Consider the following 22,163-nt stretch of genomic DNA (forward strand, 5'->3'; position numbering starts at 1 on the left):
TATGAAGTATCACTGCGGTCAGGCGGGTGTGGGTGGGGGGTGGGGGGTGTTGGAGGTGGTCCCATTAGTCCCTTTGGTGGATCAAGAACTATCCCGGAGCCACTGGAATTAAGCCCGCCTTGAGGCCATCGGATAGGGCGGGATGCATATGCCAAGGTTCGTTCCCCACACGTGACAAACAGACAGACAAACAGAGAGACAGACGGAAGATAGATAGATAGATAGATAGATAGATAGATAGATAGATAGATAGATAGATAGATGATAGGCCTAATTGTGGTGGATAAATTATTGCAGAGTCCCCTACTTCAGTCTGTTCCTCCAAAAGGCACTGGAAACAGTCTGGCGGGAAGCTCTCCTGCGCAGGTCCCATTGAAATAAAGAGGAGTTGTAAGCTGTCATTCATTTTAATGAGCCTTGCCTCGGAGAACTTCCCGCCGGATGATGCCAGCAGTTTTGACCATCTAAGTGAGCTCCTCCGCACCCCCACCCACCATCTCCTCTTTTCGCTCCCTCTCCCCTTTTCATTGTATTTTGCTTTCCCTCTCCGGTTTCTTTTTCTCTGCCCGCCTTAGCTCTCCTCCCTCTTCACTTGTCCCTCTTTTCTTCTCTCCCCCTCCCCTTGTCCTGCTACTCTTGAGCAACTGATATCACCGGTGGCTTATTGACTCATGTGCACATTTCCTCTCTTCCCCCGCTCCTATCTTGGGAGGTTTTGTATCCTATCATCAATAATGCATCGTATTTTATAAATCCCAACCAGGACTCCATACATAGTGTTTTCCCCCCTTTTCCATATTACAAGGGGGACAGCTTGGGGGGCGGGGGGGAGAAGTGGAGGGGAGGGAGGAAGCTACGCGCTGATTGGCGATGCCCAAATCACGTGGGCCAAAGTCACATGGTCCAAGGGAGGAAAAAGGGGGTCCTTTTTGGTGTAAATCTGGAGTCTAATTCCGTAATATATCACGGTACCTCGTAAAACCGACACTAAAACGTCCCGGCCTACAAATCACCCGGCCAGATTATGAGTTCATTGTATTATGCGAATGCTTTATTTTCTAAATATCAGGCCGCAAATTCGGTTTTCCCCTCCGGAGTGTTTCCTGAGCAAACTTCTTGCGCCTTCGCTTCCAATGCCCAGCGCCCCGGGTATGGCTCCAGTTCCACGGCCTCTTTCGCTGCCTCCATGCCTGGTTTGTACCCCAACGGGGGAGGCATGCACCCCCAAGCCCCCGGCATGTACTCCGGCAGCTACGGACTGGAAGCCAGCTCCTTCAACATGCACTGTTCCCCTTTCGAGCAAAACCTCTCCATGATGTGTCCGGGAGACGCGTCCAAGCCCAACTGCAACAAAAGCGACCAGAGGGACGCAGACTTGCGGCACGAAAACAACTTGCGAATATACCCTTGGATGAGAAGCACAGGTGAGTCCCCTGCGAGGCGGGGGGGACCTTGGGGAGAAGGGAATGGAAAGGGGTGGATGGGAGGGGAAGTTGTGTTGGTGGTGGGGGGGGGGAGGATGTTCAGACAGAACTCCTTTTATGACGTTTGCCTCAAAATGCCTCTCTCCCTCCCCCCCCTCCGCCCAGACCTCATAAGAAAGCCACCCGTAAATAAATAATTAAATAAATAGCTGAAATATTTATTAGTTCTGCTGTTCCTGTGGCTGGTTTCCTCTACGCAAAAGACAGCGTTTCTTGGGAGGACAGAGCTACATACATGGGTGGGGGTAAGGGAGTCGTATCTTCAGCACCCCACATTTCTCTCTGTCTGTCTGTCTGTCTTCTTAAGCTACTCCAAGCACAAAAACTTGGGAATAAGTTCCACTGAAATTCTGAAATCCAGCTCAGGGTGTTTAGAGTGTGACTCTCTCTGTGTGTATGTGTGTGTGTTTGTGTGTGTGTGAGAGAGAGAGAGAGAGGGGGGGGAGGGGGGCTACTCTATAATACGCTTTTATTTCTTTTCTTTTCTTTTCTCTTTTTTATGACACCAGGAACAAAAAGGAGGGAGGAAGAAAGGGGAAAGGGGCCGGAGAAGACGAGGAGTGTGTAATGTTTGATCTTGCTAGATGATATTAGAGGGTGGGTGTATTTTTTAATTTGTTAAACCACCGCTGAATAGACGACATTGCTTCGGAAATGGAGTTTCACACACACATCTGGCTCGTCTTTTCCCCTCACTCTTCGTCAGAACCTGCAAATTCCACATGTAACTAAATCCTCAGCAGACTTCCGCGAAAGGAAATCGGAAGGGAGTAGAGTGGTCAGAGGAGAAGGGAAGAAATATCGTCCCTTTCCAAATGTACTCAGAGTATCTGTGTTGCCTTTGGGAAGGTACACCTATTGAAGTTATTTTTTGCATTTGCGAAGATGGGGAGACCCTTCTGGGTTGCTTTACAATAGCTATGCTTGTTCTATCCAGTTCCCCCACCCCAAGTTATACATGAATTCGCTCTGCCCTGTAATCTGTCCATCCACCTCTCCATCCATCTGCTGTTGCTATTATTAAAGCCGATGTAATAGATTTGCTTAATCTATGAGTTAACCAGAGTATCAGAACACCTTACAAAACAAACAAGCAGAAGGTGTAGCGGAGGAACGCAGTCAAAAATGACATTTAATGCTCGAACCTCCTTCCTCCTGTTAGACACCGGCCGGTAAACACCTTGAATGATGCTCATTTCCATCTTCTTGTGAGAGGTTACAGATATTCTCCTGGTTTGGTGGGACTGGTGGCCCCCTCCCGAGTCCGCTCAAGCAATGTCAACCCTGTTACAGGGCCAGAAGAAGAGCACCTTTTCAAAGGTCCAACCAGAGTTAACCATGCAGTGGCTGAGCTTTCCAGTTACACAGAATGCTTCTTCAGAGTTGATGTTCAGGGGGGTGGGCAAATTAAAAGGAAGGAAACACAGCGTTACGCTTCGCTTGTCTGTAGACTTCCCAACCTAAAGTAAAGTAATTCAGGAAATAACAGGTGGGGGTTGAAACTTCAGAAGACCAGCAGCGACTGACTGCATACTTATTTCTCTGTCCCTTCACTGATACAAAAGGACGCAAGTGTAGGAAGACTGAATAGACCTCTGAAGCGCCAGAGAATACTTTTTTTAAAAAAAAAATTCTGCTAGGTGTTCTGGTAGACGGTCTCCAGGTGTTGGTAGAATTCTTCATAACCAACCTATCCCATTGCTCCTTTCCCCCAAATTGATAACAAGAGAGAATTGGTGGTTGGAAAACTGGAGGGCAACCTCCGCCCCTGACAAACACACACACACACACACACTCCTCCAAACATAACCTTGTCATTCGTGACTAATTATCTGCATATAAACATGATATCGTCTTTATATGAGGAAAAGCGCAAGGCACTGGGGAGTCTATGAGCAATTGGTTGATCATTGCCAGTTTCTTTTGATTTCAGGGCTTGAGAGCATAGCCACATTCATACCTAGGTACATACACCAGGGTGCATGGGTTGTAAACAAAATGCAAGACTGTTTCATGCCCTGGCAACTTAAGTATTAAAGCTGTCCGGTTAGGAACTCTACCCATCCCATTTCCCATCTCCCACTGTATTCACTTTCCTAGCGATTTGCCAGACTGTAATCTGATAGTGTGATAAAGGAGTTATCTTTAAAGACACATCATCTGCCAAGTAGCTTTTCAGTAGATGTTGGGGGTGGGGATGGCGGGAGACGGAGGGGGGAGACTAAAAATCCTAAGCTGCGTCTATATGTAAATATCAGGGGGCTTGGGGGAAGCGGGACACATCAAGGCACATTTCTAAAAAGCTCTGCTCTAATAGGTTGGCTATTTCTTTCTTACTTCTTGATCCATAAACCGTGATTTACAAATGATATATCAAAGCCGATTGTGTGTATTGGAGTGGGGGGACTCTCTTCTCCCCAATTCTTTGAAATACTGGCTACTAGTGGTGGGGCCGAGTGTTGGTGGCTTCTTGTCAGGAAAGAGAATCGGACGTGTTGAGTACAGTCTGGAGACGACACATTACGAACTATGGATTCCTTGCCAGTTCTCAGCGATTAATTCGACCTTAAATACTGTTAGGAGGTTTCCTTTCTTTTTTCTTTCTCTTCCCTGCCCCACTTTAATCTTTCTTGTCTGCTCTTCGGCTGGATTTGAGCGATTCTGTTGGCCAAAGGAGAATGAGTCTTGGTTCAACCCCATTCAAGAGAAGTTTATGGCGCTCCCTGCAACTGATTTTACAACCCCACATTCCACAGACATCTTATTTGCCCCCTCTTTACAGCCAGGCTGACTTTTCTGCTGTTCCTTTCTTGAACAGAAGACCATCGCCGCCCACTCCTCTTCACCCGACCCCACCTCCCTGTTTTGGTAAACAACAAACACACTAAAACTCCAAGAATGTTTCAGATGTAGACTCGTTTTGCTGGTGTAGGTACCGAAGATAAAATCTATCTCTTCAAAAGCAGGAGCGTCCAGTCTGCTACTGGATCCTACCCACCCACAGGCCGGCTCCACGAAATGACAGGGAAATTGATTTTTGGTTTGAATCCAGATTCTTTGGACGTCCGCTAAATAGTTGCGGTCAACGACCTGACTCTTGCTTTGAGGAGTTCCCACGTCAACCAACTGTGTCCAGCTTCCGAATTCCTTCACAAAAAAGACCCACATACAATTTTTTCTAGACCCCCCCCCACCAAAAAACAACAACAACACACACTCACACACAGAGCCTGGAATAGGAACACTCACATATAGCACGAAATGGGAACGAAACCACATTGCCCACACATTAACATTACTATTACATCAATACAGCCACTGAATTGAAGAAGCTGGCCAGATGTGGAAATTAAATACAGGGAAGATGATTCCTTGTAATGAAAACCATTCCATTTTACGCTGTATGAATAAAGCTTTATACTAGGGACACCTTAAGACAAGACAAATAACACAATTTTGTATTTAATAGAAAATTTCCACCGCAAGCATCCATCGCAAAGAATGTTTTGAGGAGGGTGTGGGACGTATATTCTAAAAAAAAAAAAAAAAAAAAAGCGGGGGGGGGGGCGGGAAACGACATTTTAAAATACCACATTAACATTCCTGGGGCAAAATGCTAAGCAATAGCAAATTGTCCTCTCTCTATTAAATCTGCAATCCTATGCACAGTAATTGGAGAAGAAGTTCCATTGGACTTACTTCAGGGTAAGCATGCAAAGACTCAGGCTAGACATCGGATAAATACCAATTTATGTTGAGACTAATGAGATTGCGGGAAAATACTGAGTAAGGGAACTGAAACATGGTGGCAAGGGAAAAAATACACTGGAGTATATGTTGGTTATTTAATTTAATTTTTTATCCTTCCTTCCTTCTTTTGTATTTTAAATTGTTTTTTATAATACCTACAATAACTTTTAATAAACAGTGGTTTGATTTGATCTGCATACCTGACTACTGAATCCAGACAGGGATAATACGAATTAAAATACAACACAAAAGAAGAAACAAACCAACAAGAACTAATCGGAATCTCATTTATTGTTTCCACAGGGACTGACAGAAAGAGGGGGCGCCAGACCTATACCAGGTACCAGACATTGGAACTGGAGAAAGAATTCCATTACAACCGTTACTTGACCAGAAGACGACGCATTGAGATAGCTCATGCTTTATGTCTTACAGAGAGACAGATCAAAATCTGGTTCCAAAACAGGCGTATGAAGTGGAAAAAGGAAAATAAACCCGCGGGCCCAGGCTCAAACAGCCAGGAAAAACCAGACGTGGAAGAAGAGGAAGAAGAGTGAAGAAAACGAGGGGGGAGGGGAACAAGAGTGTGAGAGTGTAAGAAAGAGAGAGAGAGGGAGAGAGAGAGAGAGAGAGGTGGGTGAGAAGAAGCGTGAGACAAACTGACTGTACTGTCCAGGAAGTTAAAGCAAGAAACAGAAATGTAAAAAAGTTAACCAGTAAAGACTGTACATTATACAAGAAACTAAACATCCAAACAAACTGAGTGGATGATCTCTTCTGTTTCTTGACACTTGGAAAACTACCTATATTAACATTTCTCTCCTTGTTTGTTTGTGTTTTTTGTACAACAAAAATCGATAATAAATCTACCTATTAAGTGTCTCTTTAGAATCAATATAAATAATGTTTTGTTTGCCTATGTGGGTCTTCATATAGTCCAAGTATTTGTAAGTCTTTTTAAAAATCTCTCGTGTATTTTTTTTAAATGGTATATGAAGTGAAAATGTGGACGTGTTTAGCACTTTTTCTTAGAAAACGTGAACTCCAAACGTGCGAAGGGAACACAACGTTTAGCATAAAGTGGCTGTTGTATATAATTCTATGAGATTTCTGTATTCTCCTCCTCCCTTCTTGGTAGATTTGTGCCTCTATGTCTGGTTATCGGTGCTGTATTTTTTTTTTATTTCTTTTGCTTATTTTTATTGGTGTATATTTTTACTTGTTCGACAATGGACTTCTTTTTGCCGTCACTAGAGATACCGAAATTAATATTGTGCTGCGTAAAACCGATGTATATGATAGCAAATAATTTAATAGCTGGCCAAGCCTTTTTATTTGTATTACGTGATTACTATGAGTAGAGAGAGGGAAAAAAGAAACATTAAAAATAATCTTACTGAATCGTGTCCAGTAATTTGTCTTTTCTTCATTCCTGCCCCCCGCCCTCAGGCACTGTGGTATGGGCACTATTTTCCTATACAAGCCCTGAATTTTTTTTTTTTTTGCTCAGCTCCGCTTTATTTCACTAGGGCTTCTGCAGAAGAAGTTCCTCATGAATTCTGATCTGTGTTCGGGCTCAGTTTCTGGATTAAAAATGAAAATTGGGATGTCCTCTTGAAACCCTCTTAATGTTTTACATCAATTTCCTTCAACGTCATTGCTGTACTTTAAAAACAATGTTCAGTGAAATTACTCCAGCAATGTAAAAGGGTCACAATACATTAAAGTAATCGTTTCTAAAACAGAAACACAGACACACCAAATACCTGCTGATGGCACCATATTTGTGGTTTACATCTTCCCGCTTTGATCATTCGGAACCCCAAAAGATGCAAGAAAAATGAAGATCACAAGAAACAACAATTAGCAGCAGCAAGAACTATTATTATTATTATTATTATTATTATTATTATTATTATTATTATTAAATCAATGTTATAATACCAATTTAAGACCACTGGGGGTGGGGGGGGGAGCAATGAGTTTTCTAGTAGGTTTGAGCACATTTCCTTTTTATTTATCCTCCCACTTCGGTTATTTTATTGCAGAGATAATTTCTTCAATTATTTGAATTTTTTCAAATGTTGCATCAAAATGAACATAAAACAAATTGTTGCAATTAAATGTAGGAAAATGCAGGAAAACAAAACAATCTCTACCATTTTCTACACTTCTCACTTTTTAAAAAACCACAGTATATGTTTACAGGTTTCAGCGACAAGAGTTTTGAAGTACGTGGGGAATTTGCTGCTATGAAATTGGCCTATAGGTAAGAATAATAGGGAACAAAAGAGATTAAAATGTTGTTTTAAAAAAATGAAAATCCTTCCTTCCTTCCTTCCTTCCTTCCTTCCTTCCTTCCTTCCTTCCTCCCTCCCTCCCTCCCTCCCTCCCTCCCTCCCTTTCTTCTTAAAATCAAATATGGTATGTTTAATTTTTAAAAATCCCACACACACATCCCCTCCACGATGTTCACACATTTAAAAAAATCCATGAACTAACAATTTTTAGAGATAGCATTTCAAATGAACAGGAGGGCTTCTGCTATCAAAGATTGCTATCTTTCCCATATTTCTTGTAAGGAATATCCTAAAAGATAATTACTTACAAGTTAATATTCTGAAAAATGGGAAAGCAGATCTGAGAAAGCAGCATCATTATCTGTCTGTCTATCTCACATACCTATAAACACACGTTCACACACGCATAGGATGTATGTGTATGTGTGTATATGAATAATATACACAAGCAGAGGGAAATATATACACATACTCGATGAATGCATACACATACCTATAATTATAATAATTATAATAAATAGAAGAATCATCATTGATTTACTATGGATGGACTGCTACACAGATTGATACACATAATCCCATGCTTGCATATATTTGTGTCTGTTGTGTGCTAGTGTTTAGGTATATCTCTATCTATCCATAGATATAGATAGATAAATCCATCCATGGTAACCTAATGACAGGGATTACGGTGCAGTATTCCTTCTTACTTTAAAATAGGCCAAGACCAAAAAAAAACCCCAACCCCAAATAAGCGGAAAGGCATATTTGCTTTCTTGGCAAAGCAAATTCTTTCAATAGATATCATTTCAAAGGCCGAATTAATTCTAGAACATTTCTACCTCCTACCTAATCCGATTTTGCTGCATTGGATCACTACTATTGTTTTCGTGGCATGTACCACTGCGGTAGTGGAAGCTTTTGAAGACGCTAGTGCGCCTGTGCATAAGATATGTACGTCCTTTCTCTCCCTTCCTTCCGTCCTTCCTTCCTTTCTGCATCTTATGTATGTACGTATGTATGTATGTACGTAGACATACACATACATATATACACATTCTTACATTTATACACATTCTTACCTATATACACATATGCGCATGCACACACGCGCATAGAGTGAGGGATGCGTGTTTCATGTCTGACTGTATAAATGCTTCTAACAACCCTTTGTTAGCCTGAACACAACACATTTCAACAGCGCTGGGGTTTTAAAAGGGCAACACTCTTAATTTCTTGATGAATTTCCAGAAGGGAAATCGCTCAACCTTACATACCAACCAGTTTCAGGGGTGGGGAAAACAAAACAAAGATTAGACCGACATCTCCTGCCTCCTTTTTAAAAAGCCCCCACCATTAAAAAAAACCGCACACCTATTGATTCCTAAGAATTGCCCCATTTCACCCACCCAACCACACGGCAATTACGGGCATTCATATAATTAGGTAACCTACAACATTTTAGTGTTCTTAGAGGTATGAAATACTCTGGAATATTTTAAGTTTTATAAAAGTAGGTTCTTTTTAACCTTTAGAATATAAGGGGTTGTTTAAGACCCCCGCTGGGAGTGGAAGGGGGAGGCACAGAATCTTTGCATATTCTTCTCTTTTGGTTTTTTTAAAAAAAGAAAAGATGGCGGCTGAGAAAAAGACTGCTGTTAAAGCAGTCATGAAGAAATGCAATAAATTCCTTGTTGTTTTATGAAAATTTACAACTTTGTGATAGAACTTTATGAGTGGCTGGGTTCTGCGATTGGCCAGAGCTGGTCATGTGGACTGCTAACCGTGAACATGAACTTTTTATGATTTCCCATGTGGTTATTCTACCATTCTTTTGGCCGCTGTACCTTGGGTCGGATCACTGTCCTCTGTAGGACTCTAGCCTCTTTTAACATTTTTTTTTAAACTTGCATGTATAACCTCGATAGGGCTAAAAATAGAGGAGGAGAAGGGGAAACACACACACACACACACACACACACACACACACATCTAGGAGTGAGTTTAGATTGCTAATATTATCGATTTTCCACCCTTCCCTTTCTAATTCTCAGTGTTAATTTTCCGTGCTGATTTTGGGTTGTCTGTGCTAATGATGGTGGGGGATATGGAGAATCTGTACTGGATGGAGGCTTTTGTCATTTTTCAAAGAGGGAAGTTACTCCATTTTCTGTGCAAAAGGACTCGGCAAAGGAAAAGCTCTCAGAAGTCGCAATGGACGGCTATCAGGTTGGGACAATATTTCTCAGCTAACACATAAAAGCAAACGCAATTCTGTTTCCCCCCCTTCTCCTCTCCTCCTCCTCTCCTCCTCCTCCCCCAATCCATAGAATGATGGGCGTCAAAAGGTAAGTTAATATATTTATCTTTTATTCGAGGTTATCTGTCTATATATTTATTTTAAGATTGTACGTGTAGATTCTGGTTTCTTTTTCTGGTCTTAAAAATATACAGAAACATAAGAGGGACACGAGGGCAGAGGAAATAGATTGCAGGGAGATATATACCGATAAATGTGGTATTTTTCTGTAAGTAAAGGGAAATCTAATGCTGGAAGGAAGGAAGGAAGTCTGCTGCAAAACGAGACTTGAAATATCCATGTCACCTGGGCATGGACTGTAAAGAGACTAGGTACAGCATCTATGTGGTGGTGGCTGCATTTTGCATACAAGTGGGGGTGGGTGGGGATCCAACCTCTGTGCGTTTCCCTTGTTTTTTCTCCTATCCCCTTCAAACCTCTTTCCCACCCGGCAAAGAACGATCTTGTCAGACTTGCTTGTCATCGAGCGAATCCACTCATTTTAGGAAGTTTTTGCACAGCAGCCAGTTCGATTGAGAGGCTTCTCTCCAGGGGGCTCATCCACGACGTAGGCGATTTTTCTTCCAAAGTGCTATTTGTGGGGATGGGGGAGGAAATATGATACAAATAATTAATAAAGAAAACAATGCTGAAAATAATATGCAGCGCTGTGATTTTAACTAAAGAGGAGGTAGGTTTGATTTTTTTTTTAAGCTAGCAAGAAAAGGAAATTAAATATGCCAGATGGACTAAGATCCAGTGCCAGTGTGGACTTCTTAGAAAAGTGCATTGTGTATAAAACGTGTGTGTATGATTGTATATATCTTTTTTGGATATTTGAAGCTTTTGTTTTTCCTGTGTCTAGGCACTTAAGAATGTATCGTGTCAAGGAAAAGTACATAAATCCTTGTATATACTGAGATGCTTGCTTTTAAGACGGGGGAAACATATGTAGAAATCTCAGACATTTTTAAATGTTTCATGTTCAGTTGCTGGTGGTTATTTTGTGCGTTTAGGTATGTGTTAAAAATAATTGATTATTATTTGAAAACGAATATACCGTATATAACCTACGAATCTATTGCTCATTTTAGCATAGAGTATATTAGTTATATAAGACTTTAAAAATAAATATAGCAAATATAAAGCTTTTAACTTCCTTTGTTTCTGATTATTATTTCATTGAAAGTACACCGCAGATCACAGCTAGGAGAAAATAAGGAACTAGGCATTTTCATATATAACTGTGATTGTTGGACATGGGCAAGACATTCTCTCTCTTTCTCTGTGGGTTTCCACCTCTATCCGTTGAAGATATTTGAAGTTGTTCAATAGCCATTAGAACTCTTCAGATTATCTGCCACTTCTAAATCAGCCCTTTTAAATAGGTAGCTCTACTAAGGAATTATTTCTGTATCTCCGTATAGCTCCTGCACATCTCCCATTCATTTCAAAAGGACTTGTGCAGGGAAGCTTCTTGACGGGTTGTGCCCATTTAAATAAGGTCACTAATTAAGGAATAGCTCTTGCTTAAACACCACCAAGTTGTTTATTTCCACACCCACCTCCCCAAAAAACAGAACGCCTTTTTCCTTTTATTTGGTTAGGAGTTGCAGTCAGTTCATTCTGTGCTGTTTGCTGCCATCTACCGTCCAACCCGAGAACTCTTCGGTTTTGTTTCCATGCTTTACGATGATTAATTCCCCATGAAAACTAGTTTAACTAGACCAAGATTTTCATTTTCTACAGATAATATATTTTTGTCACGTAATGGATTAGGCATGCCTTAAACATTCTGGAAACGAAGCTGTAGAGAATTTCCATCCATCCACTCCTTCATGTTGCTTAAAAAGAATCCGCACATCATAACATGGTATCGTTTTCATTTTTGGATTGTGTGAAATACTTTCACAGCCATCAGATTTTAAATTAATATTGAGAGACTGGATTTAGCTTTGTGTCTGTGTGTCTAAAATGACTGCTTTTATTAGAGAAAGAAACAGATGCGTGATACTAGTACACTGGTAAATGTACTCGGTGTTTTCTTGGTGAGTTGAAAAAATATATTCATATCGGGGAAGTTTCTGGTCATTTCTCAGTTATTATGTCTGGCTTTGCTTCTGTTCCAGTGAGCAAATCTCTAGTGGTGTCTAGATTAACTGGAGTGCTAGAAGCCTGGGTACATGTGTACACCCAGCATGATGATGAATCATTGCAAGTTACAGTGGATTTAGAAAGAACAATGACTCTTTCTCTCTCTCCCTTTCTCTGTTGCTCCACATTCCCGTTATGAAATAATGAGAGCGGTGTAACAAACCTATTTCCCTCTCCTCGGGCTCAAACCACCTTAACTCAAGCTACCAGGCGGTTCTCCTGCGCAAGCGCTATTAAAATGAATGGGACTTCCGCCAGAGACCTTCCTGGAGTTTGCCCACAGTTCGTTCTTTCATTCAAAATACTTTCCTCCCTTACAGCCACCAACATTCCTCTTTTGCCTCGGTGTCTTCCGGGTGTTTAAAATCTGTTCTTGTTGAAACGCTGCTTTTAGTATTCCCTACTCCTCGCCTCCTCTTTTTTTAGTCAAGCAAATCAGACAACACGCCGGCAGATTTTTGTTTTTGTCTTATTTTGCCCCCAAACGCTCATTTTCCCTTTTTGTTAATTATTAGCTAAACTCTTTTGATAAAATAATGAAGGGTGTTCCCCCGGCCTTCTTTTTTAGTCTTCTATGATCCCATTAACAAGATTATTATACACTGCAGGGGAAGTCAGGTAAATTAAACGTAAATTACTGGAAATTAAGTTTCAAATGGTTATGTGCTTGAAAGGAGGGAGTGGCGGGGGGAATAGGAGATTTTATATATATTAATATATGCCTGCAGGGGTCATTGTCTTATACATGCCAACAATGTAGGAAAACATCACTTAGGTGGAATTGGAGCAGGGCTATATATATGACAAAAGAAGCTCATCTCCTGTGAATAGCTTTATGATCCTAAATAAAGTCATGAGGGCTATTCATCTCTGTGTGCATGTCTGTTAAAGGGCCAGCCCTTCACTTTATGGTACCAATTCAAGTCTCATTTCTGCCAAAAAGAAAAAAGAAAGTCCTGCTAGTTTCACACTTCACAATGATGCTGAATTCCAACCTTCACATTTAAAAGGAGAAGCAGCTAGATGTTTTTGAAGAAGGGGAAAACATTTTCCTTCGCTTGCAAGTTTCTGGGCTGCTTTGACTTTTCTCTAACTTGCCCCCTCCTTCTTCCACAAAGCATTTCTCTGGCCCAGTCTGCCCAGAGAAATATTTGGGTGTTGTTTTAATCTTCTCATTTATCTGCCTCTTCTCTCCAACCCCCCAACACCCCCCCCCCTCATTCCTGGTGCTTTGTAAAGTTGGCTTCTGTGAAACAGAAAAAGCTGGAATGACCAGAGAAGAAGGAGTGTTGGGGGTGGGGAAGCAGAAACCTAGAGTACTTTCTTCACTACAGAGCACCAACTGCACAGTTGTAAATAAGACGCTTTAATCTTTATTTATTCGCTGCCATTTGAGTTATGCCAGGCAGTGGTTAAGATGGATTCCCCGGTCTAAGGCAAGGCAGGTCCGTGCTCTCCTGCAACAACAGGCTTCAGATAAGAGTTTCTTTGCTTTATGCCCGGTGGTTTGCAAATGATAGCATTTAACAGTCCAGGCCCAGAACAGAACTCTGGCAAGATATTATCGAATACGCCCAAGACCAATACTACTAACAGCAGCAGGAACAACAACAACTACTACTACTACTACTGCTACTACAGCAGCTCTGTAGATTGCTACACAAAGATACATGGCACAAGCACCTTTTACAAATACTCAAGATGGCATTAAATACAACGTAGAAATTATCTCGGTACCCACTCACATCCACATTCTGCCCCCAGATACTGTCAAGATATTCCATTAGAGAGAAGCAAAAGTGCTGGTTTATGAACAATCTTATGAGCAACCCGAGTCCCCCACTTTATCTTCCCTCCTATAGCAAGCAAAGCTGGGGAAGTGTTGCATACGTTCTAGCAGCACCCTCACCTTTTAAAATCATTTTCAGAGAGTGATTAATTCTTGGGAAATTAATCATTAAAAGCTCGTAAATTAATGCGAATCAGCGACACTAAAGAGCAGACCTTCCTTGTAGTAGTGGGAGGGGGGAGGCGCCTGTTTTTTTCTAGTATTTGGACAGTTGGCAATTAATTATTAGGAAGCGAACGATTTTTACGTGATTTAAACAAAAAAGTTTTCGCCAAACACATTAGAGATCATCCCAATGCCCCATGTTTGAAAGAGTTAAGTTTCTTAGTCTCAAACTGGGATAAAGACAGGCATAATATCTATTTCCCATTCGTACACACATTCTGTGTTTTAAAAAACTAACACTTTTACAAGTTTTTCAAAAAGCAAGTAGCACATTTACTCACTTATTTAACCATGAAGCTTTCAAAGGTCAAATATAAATCCTGATATCCTTGTTCACATGTGACATGTGCCGGTTTCTAAACAAGAACCTGAAAGGTTGTGTTGTTTTCAAATATTACACAGACACACACACACACAATTTGGCCAGTCCAACTTTTAATCCCCCCATCCCTCTTCCCAATTCCTTTTGTTTCCCCACACCAAAAGAGCAGTTCTATTTAAAGTTTGGATATACTTCTCACACAAGGGGGAGGGGGAACCTGCAGGAACCATTATTACAGGCATCAGAAAAGGGAGGGATGTGTGTGTGTGTGTGTGTGTGTGTGTGTGTGTGTGAGAGAGAGAGAGAGAGAGAGAGAGAGAGAGAGAGAGAGAGAGAGAGAGAGAGAGAGAGAGTTAAACAAACCCAACACCACCACTTCCTCTGCCTGTTATTTCCTTCAATTTAAAGGCGTATGTTCGAGGCGGTGTTGAAACTATGGGCTTCCTTGTCATTAAAGCTGAAGTTTACATCGCATCACATCTACATCGCAATCATGACTCGTTAATCCTCGTCAGGGAAAATTCGCACTGGTCATTCTACAGGGATCATGTAGCCGTGTAAATCCGATCTGGGAGCAACTGAGTGTAAATGTGCTGGATTATTTCTAGGAGTATGTGTGAGCAACAATTCCTAGGATTACAGGGAAGATAGATAGATAGATAGATAGATAGATAGATAGATAGATAGATAGATAGATAGATAGATAGATAGATAGAATTACAACTTAATTTGTCCAGATTGTGATGGAGACATCCTGTACATTCGGATAATGAGAAGTCTGGGCAAATTCGAGAGGCATTTATGTACTTTCGCATTGACATGAGTACTACTGCGGTTCATAGTTTCGCGTCGTCAGAATCTTTAGAAATCTATGGGAATAAAATATATTTCTTTATGGACAGACAAGAAAAGAGAGATTTTAGAGACTGGTGATATTATAGACAGACAGGCAGTGGAGGTGAGAGAAGGGTACAGGCAATTTGCAATGTACAGCTTAAAGTGGTTTAGCGGTTAAGGACGAAACTGGAATCTTGTATTGGACTACAGGTTTTATGTTCACAACCAATTTAAAGAGGAAAGGCAGATTAGAACATTCATCTATCCCAACAACTGTGCGAGACTGAAGGTTGTTCAGAAGGCAGCGAAATCGAAACTCGCCATGTGTGGTGTGGGACAGGAGAAGCCCAAAACTTCTCTTTTGACTCTTTTATTTGTGGGTGACTCTTTTATTTGTTTGTTTGTTTAAAAAAGAATAACCTAGTGAGTCCGAATTCGGAGAGACTTTTTCCCCTTCCGGAGTTTAATCTGTTCCCAATGAAAACTCCAGCGTGCAAAGTCAAGGGAGTCAGCCTTCCTCCTTTGCACGGATCACCAAAGAGAAGTGCAGCCGGCTCACCTCGTATCGACCACCCGGACATCATCTACCAGATGACCATTCCCTGCTGCCGTCAACATTTTTCGATGCTTGGTGATCAATAAGGAGTGTTCTTGGCCGTCAGACCAACCGCTGCCCTTAACTCTAAGCTGTCCGCAGACCTGGCCTTAACCGTAAAAACGCAAGAGGGCACAGTTCTTTAAAGAGATACGGAATATCCTCCGAGCCGAGCTTTCCAGTCCCACCAATTCATCTTCCAGATGAATATACACGGCGCCGCAGAAACTTATAGTGAAGGTTTGGATTAGGCTGGCTGATAATATGCATGTGAAGGGAGAGAGAGAGAGAAACGCGCACGGGCGCATACACACGCATTTTCTTTCAATTTATTAGGACAATATAATAGCAAAAGCGGGGTGAGATTGGGCGAATGTGTTAACAAAACGGTTCCCTTCATCCGTGCTTATGACCCGGTTTAAAGTACTTTGAACCAGCTCTTTGAGGCACTTCGCAAAGTATAGCCCCCTCCCTGCCCAAACACACACACACACACACACACACATACACACCAGGAGTGTTCAAACTTCCCACCCCCCAAGATCAAGAGAAGGGACTCTCTTCCCTTCTACATACACACGCACACACTTATAGATGTCCCTCCTTGTTCCTTTCTCCTCCAAAAATCCAAAGCAAAAAATACCCCAGAATAACGTCCCGCAGCCGGCCTCCCACGATGGAAATGACTAAACTTTTCCAGACGAAAAGAATTCACATGTTCCCCTTTCCCTGCCTCCATGGTAGCAGCAGTGATAATATGATATCTAATTTGTTTTCTTCTTCTTGTCTTTTCCCCATCTCCTCTTCCTCCACCAAATAAACCAAAAACAAAGCAAACTCTCAAATGTTGCATGAATGTATCTTTTCCTGGATAATTAGTATGTGGTTAAGGGGGGGGGAGGGTGTCTATTTGTGTATGTGGGATGGGGGGCCCGCTGTTGTTGTTTAAAAGTGATGGTGTTGGTGGCAGAGATGCTTTCGCTGGTTTGTTCTAGGGGGGTCCCCTGTGCAAAGCTAACCCCTCTAGGGTGCTATTTCGCAGTCTTCGACTTCTGCTATTGGTCAGCGCGTGATCAGATGGTTCTCTTTCCTTATGTCCCTGGTTGGCACGCGGCCATCCCCCTTCAGCTAAAACCCAATCTCCCATATACTGCTAATAGCTACACCGCTTGGACTATAAAACGCAACAAATCATAAAGACCAAGGGAAAGAACAGCCGACGTTCCTCTGGTTTATTATTATTATTATTACTATCATTATTATTATTATTATTATTATTTCCAATGAGTTCTTATTTTGTCAACTCTACTTTTCCGGTGAGCCTAGCCGGGGGTCAAGAACCGTTTCTGGGACAGCTCCCCTTATATTCCACGGGGTATGCGGATCCTTTAAGGCACTACCCCACCACTTATGGAACTGGGGGTGGTGGCGTCCAGGAGAAGGGTTACCCGGGCGCGCCTTACTACCAGCAAGCTAACGGAGCTTACAGCCGGAGCCCAGCCTGCGATTACGGGACATCTGGTTTTTACAGGGAGAAAGAGACAGCCTGCTCTCTTTCGAGCTTAGAGGACCCTGTTCAGTTCGGCCCGGAACAAGTCCGGAAGTCAGAGTGCTCGCAGAGCAAACACGTTTTTGGGGACAGCGAGGATCAGAAGTGTTCCACCCCAGTGTATCCCTGGATGCAAAGGATGAACTCCTGCAACAGTGAGTTGCCCTTGATTCTTTGTCATTATAATATATACACACGATATAATTACCAGCATCTGTGACTATAGACTTCCAGCCCATTTATTTCTAAATAGGAAATGTTATCCTTGTAGTCTGAGCTTCCAGTCAGAAGCTCAGAAACTTTCTTCAAACTTTTATACTACTTAGCTCATACTTCTAAAACGAATGATAGTTTCCTTACTTGCCTTCTTAAAATGATAAAATAAAAAGCTACATATTATTTGCTTGGGCTTCCTTCAGTTAGTTAATTCGTGTCCTTACCTAACTTTGTGTATCTATGAAGGCACGTAGATTATTGACTGAACGCCTCTGTCTTGTAGAACGCAGTGTTAGCTGTCACTCACTAGGAATGATTTAGGGATGTGTCTGGTGTATTTACACACACATGCACGCACACACACGCACACATACACACGATGCAATCCATAACACTCTGAAGTCACCCCGAATTGATTTTAATTTATCTGAATTGCATCCCCCCTCCCCCATCCACACACCTACCTACCTATGTCAATCCCTATCCCGGGGAGTGTCTTCTGTAACCCCAGCCAGCTGAATAATTTCAGAAGGGTTTAAATATTTGAAAGGAGAGAGCTACATTTTTAATGAAACTCACGCATAATGAAATGCCTGTCTGTAGAGGAGTTGCAAATAGTTTCTCTTTCACTCACTCACTCACTCACTCACTCCTCCATCCCCCTCCTCTTTCTGTGATGGACAGTTGCCTCCAGGTGCCATATTTTCCATGAAAATCATTTTTTACATAATAAAGAGCAACAACCCTTCCTTCTTCCCTCTTTATCTCAATACTAATTATTCTTTTACAACTCTATAACTAGGCTAGTGAGGGAGGGGCTGGAGGGGGGGTTATATCGCTTACATGCTGGAATCTATATGAGTTACCGATAAAATGGGGGGAAGGGAAATCATAGAAGGAGATGTGTAGACAGAGCCAGTAACATGTGATTTTTACATCACAGAAGAAGCAGGGCCAGCGATGCTGCCCAGAAGTAAAGTGGGCCGAGGAATTAATAACTTCGGACTTTAATTCTGTCCCGATGCAAGCGCAGTAAGAGGGCTATGGAAGAGGCAAACGCCTTCGCCGTTTTAGCACCACAAAATCCAGCCAGCTTTCCACGGCGACACTAAAAACACGCGAGTTGGAAAGCAAAGTCCCATTGATTTCTATTGATGTGCCTTGACATGCCGGTGGCACCTCCATCCTAACTCATTTACATGGAACCAGCCAGTCTCTTTGGTTCTCTGAAAATGGCATTTCTCCAAGTTAAGTGACTTTAAGATCACGGCCTTGAGAGTCACGCCATCCAATCCGCCCATTTACTCGAGAAGTCAATCTCACTCATTCCAGTGGGGCTCACTCCCAAGTAGGTCTGCATAGGACTGCAGCGTTAGAGTTACATAAACTCCGCTCAGTGGGGGCACTCGAGTCCCAAAGGCAGGGACAGCAAAAGCAGCACAGATCCCTTTAATTAGATTAGCTAATATTTAAAACAGAGACAGCAGGCTTTCGAGTTAGACTGAACTGCTCCTCAGAGGGTTGACAACAACACAATACACCAACACAAAAGTAAAACAGGTATCGGATGGCGAGGCAAGAAGTTTTCAAACTGAGACTGACGGGAGCCCACCTCACTGAGGCGACTCCAGAGATTCAGCCTCGTGCGTGAGGGATCCTATCCCCACAGCCTCCGTTCCAATCAAGTACGTTATGATTTCGGAAGAAGGCATAGTCCACAGTTTCCGAACGTGCCAAGGGGAGGGTATCCAGTCTAGGTTTTGTATTTCGGTAAATTTCTTTTCGTATGCAAGTTTATGTATATTCTTTGGTCAGAGCGTTTGGGTTGGGAAGAAAATCAAAAGGAGAGGAAAGAATGATTGGAGGGAAGTCAACACCCTGACACACACTCCCTCCCCCGACTCTCTCTCTCTACACACACACACACACACACACACACACAGTTAGCCAAGTAGTCATTGTCATGCATATTAGAAACTCCAGTAAATGTTCGGAGTGTCCCATCCATGAATCCCTTCTTTTTCTCTCCGCTTAGGTTCCTCTTTTGGGCCAAGTGGCAGGCGAGGACGACAGACCTATACCCGCTACCAAACTCTGGAGCTGGAGAAAGAATTCCACTTTAACCGTTACTTGACCAGGCGTCGCCGGATCGAGATCGCCCACGCTCTTTGTCTTACGGAACGTCAGATCAAAATCTGGTTCCAGAACCGAAGGATGAAATGGAAAAAGGAAAACAAGCTACTCAACTCCACTCAGCTGAGTGCTGAGGAAGAAGAGGAGAAAACAACGGAATGAGACAGCAGAGAGAGAGAGAGAATGAAGGAGGAAGACAGCAAAAATGCCAACGGGGGGGGCGGGCTCCAAAGGGGGGTGGGGAGAAGGCACAACCAAGACACACATTTTGTAAAATATCCGAGACTGTATGGCGGTGTTGGCCCACCTTCCTTTTGCACCCTCAGTCGCGTCCAGTAATCTGTTGTATCATAATCAAGGTTCTAGTCCCGTTTATTTTCCCACCCTTTCTATTGCCCCTCTCCTCCCACCACGAATGGATCTGTGGTGTTTTTTGGTTTTTTTTAAATCTAGGGCGTCCTTCTTAGGATTCCTACTAACTCTTGTATTTAAATGGAGGTGCTGCAATATATGTGTCAAGTTTGGGGGGTATTGATTGTCTTCATTTTGTAAATCACACGTCTCATGCACGCTTTTTACTTATATGTTACCTTTAAAAGATGTTAAGTTAATCAAACCCTAGGGTTTTTTTTGCCATTCAAGTCTTTTTTTTTTTAAAGGAAATATCTATTGAGAAGGAACAATTGCTACCCGAAAAGTATGGCAAAATTTTTAAAAGGGGTGTTTTTGTTTGTTTAATTTTATTACAGTTTTGTACAGTGTTGTGTTTGTAGTTTTGTGTTAGCTATGGAGATTTAAAAAATCCTCGAATAAAAAGCAAACAAACAAGTTGAGAAGAAGACTTGCCACATTCGTATTTTGGGGTGTGTGTCTCCGCTTCCCGTCTCTTTTCTTCATTTCTGAGGAAATAGTCTACCTACTGGAGCTTGTTAAAAAGGGAAAACCCTGCTGTTTGATAGAAGTTCTTTCTCTAACCTGAACAGTAAAGCAATTTTTTAAGGTTTGCAGGTTAGCACTGAAATATAAATTGGATTCTCTCCCGCCTCTCCACCCGCCCCACTCTCCAGCCTAATCTTAAATGAAAGACCTTTTCAACAGGAATATCTCCAAGTTGACATTTAACTTTAATATGGATTTTTCTTTATTGTTAGCGCACAAAAGAGTTATGAAGGGGGGAAAGCTCACCACACATATCTATAATAAATCAAAGAAAGAGACAAAACTGTACCCCATCATACATCTGCTAAAAGATGTCTAACATTTGTGTAGCCTCTTTCAAACATTTGACCCACTTCCCTAGTTAATTTCCCCCCAAACAGAACTAGTATACAACTCCAAATTAAATTAAAATGCGAGACACAGTCTATTCACTCTTTCAGTGCATGAAGCTGAAAGGTTATTCCAGCAAGGAAATAAATGAACAATATAAAAGCAGCTAGACCCATTCAAGGAGCATTTAAAAAAAACAAACAGATCCATGAACTATTCAAATACCTCCCCCTTCTCATCCTTTCTTAGAATTTAATTTTTGCATTAAAACAAATCTTTTTCCATGTTTAGACAAAACATGTTCAGAGAGTTCATCTGCAAAGAAGATTATCTAATGTTATTTAAGTATGCTTAAAATTAACTATTCACTCATTTCTATTGTCTCTCGTTCTCTGAGAGGAAGCAGCAAGCGAATAATTCATACTTTCTGCTGTTTCTGTGGTTTCCTTAGATGCATTTAAAATGAAACAATAGGTAAGGTCCTGAAACAGTAACGATGTTTTGCTTTGGCTACCCCAAATATACAGGTATAAATGTATCCCCTCCATCTTGTTTAATGACAGGCACTTTTAAAATCCATTAATGCAGGAGCTTCGCAGCTGCAGGACACTTAATCCTTATTGCTACTCTTTTCATTGACCGTAATTATTATAATTATATGTCACTTGCAATATGGCTCATAATTTCCAATGTGTTGCAGACTGGCTTTTGGAAATTCCTGAACTGTCTTGGAAGAAGAAAGGTGGGGGGGATGTTCCAAAAGTGTGGAATAAAACAAAAGATTTTTTAAAATAAACAAATTTGGCCCATTTTACTAGGATTCCATTACTACCAAATATATATTTGCTGTTTTAATGAAGGGTACGCTACAGACACCCTTCCTTTATGCCAATTCCTTCAATAGATTTCAAGTTCCTCCACTCACAGATGCCCCTTTCTGATATCTAAATTACAAAGATACTGAAATGGTGAATACTGATATTAATATTAATACTACTACTAATAATAAAAATAACACACAGTGCCAGTAATAATTATAGTATTGTTCAGTGCAAGGGTGTGCAGGCAACAATACTAGCATATGTTAATGCTGGGTGTTATAAGGTTTCCTTCACAGGGAAAGAGGAAAGGGAAGGGAAGGGAAAAGGGAAGGGTAGGGAAGGGAAGGGAAAGGAAGGACTGACATATTAGTTTTTCGTCAGGATGGACGGACTCTTGTAGTGTCTTGTTTAAGAAAAACT

General features: G+C 41.7%; 2 protein-coding genes across 4 annotated transcripts; both read left to right on the top strand.

The window, feature by feature from the left end:
- The first annotated feature begins 923 nt into the window (after nt 1–923).
- On the top strand, nt 924–6,635 carry HOXB7 (homeobox B7). Of its 2 annotated transcripts, XM_053265135.1 has the most exons (3): nt 924–1,424; nt 5,538–5,574; nt 5,670–6,635. In XM_053265135.1, exons 1-3 carry the CDS (start codon nt 1,025–1,027, stop codon nt 5,725–5,727), a joined length of 495 nt encoding a protein of 164 aa, XP_053121110.1. In that variant the 5' UTR covers nt 924–1,024; the 3' UTR covers nt 5,728–6,635. The 2 variants fall into 2 exon arrangements, with proteins under 2 accessions (XP_053121110.1, XP_053121109.1); XM_053265134.1 differs by having other exon boundaries at nt 5,538–6,635.
- A 2,752-nt stretch (nt 6,636–9,387) lies between these two features.
- On the top strand, nt 9,388–20,475 carry HOXB6 (homeobox B6). 2 transcript variants are annotated; one of them, XM_053265132.1, is made up of 3 exons: nt 9,388–9,763; nt 17,287–17,459; nt 19,556–20,475. In XM_053265132.1, the coding sequence occupies exons 1-3, from the start codon at nt 9,627–9,629 to the stop codon at nt 19,813–19,815; spliced, it is 570 nt and encodes a 189-aa protein (XP_053121107.1). In that variant the 5' UTR covers nt 9,388–9,626; the 3' UTR covers nt 19,816–20,475. The 2 variants fall into 2 exon arrangements, with proteins under 2 accessions (XP_053121107.1, XP_053121106.1); XM_053265131.1 differs by lacking the exon at nt 9,388–9,763 and having other exon boundaries at nt 17,039–17,459.
- The last annotated feature ends 1,688 nt before the right edge of the window (nt 20,476–22,163 follow it).

This window comes from Hemicordylus capensis, chromosome 6 (genome assembly GCF_027244095.1).
Source record: "Hemicordylus capensis ecotype Gifberg chromosome 6, rHemCap1.1.pri, whole genome shotgun sequence".
Taxonomy (NCBI): domain Eukaryota; kingdom Metazoa; phylum Chordata; class Lepidosauria; order Squamata; family Cordylidae; genus Hemicordylus; species Hemicordylus capensis.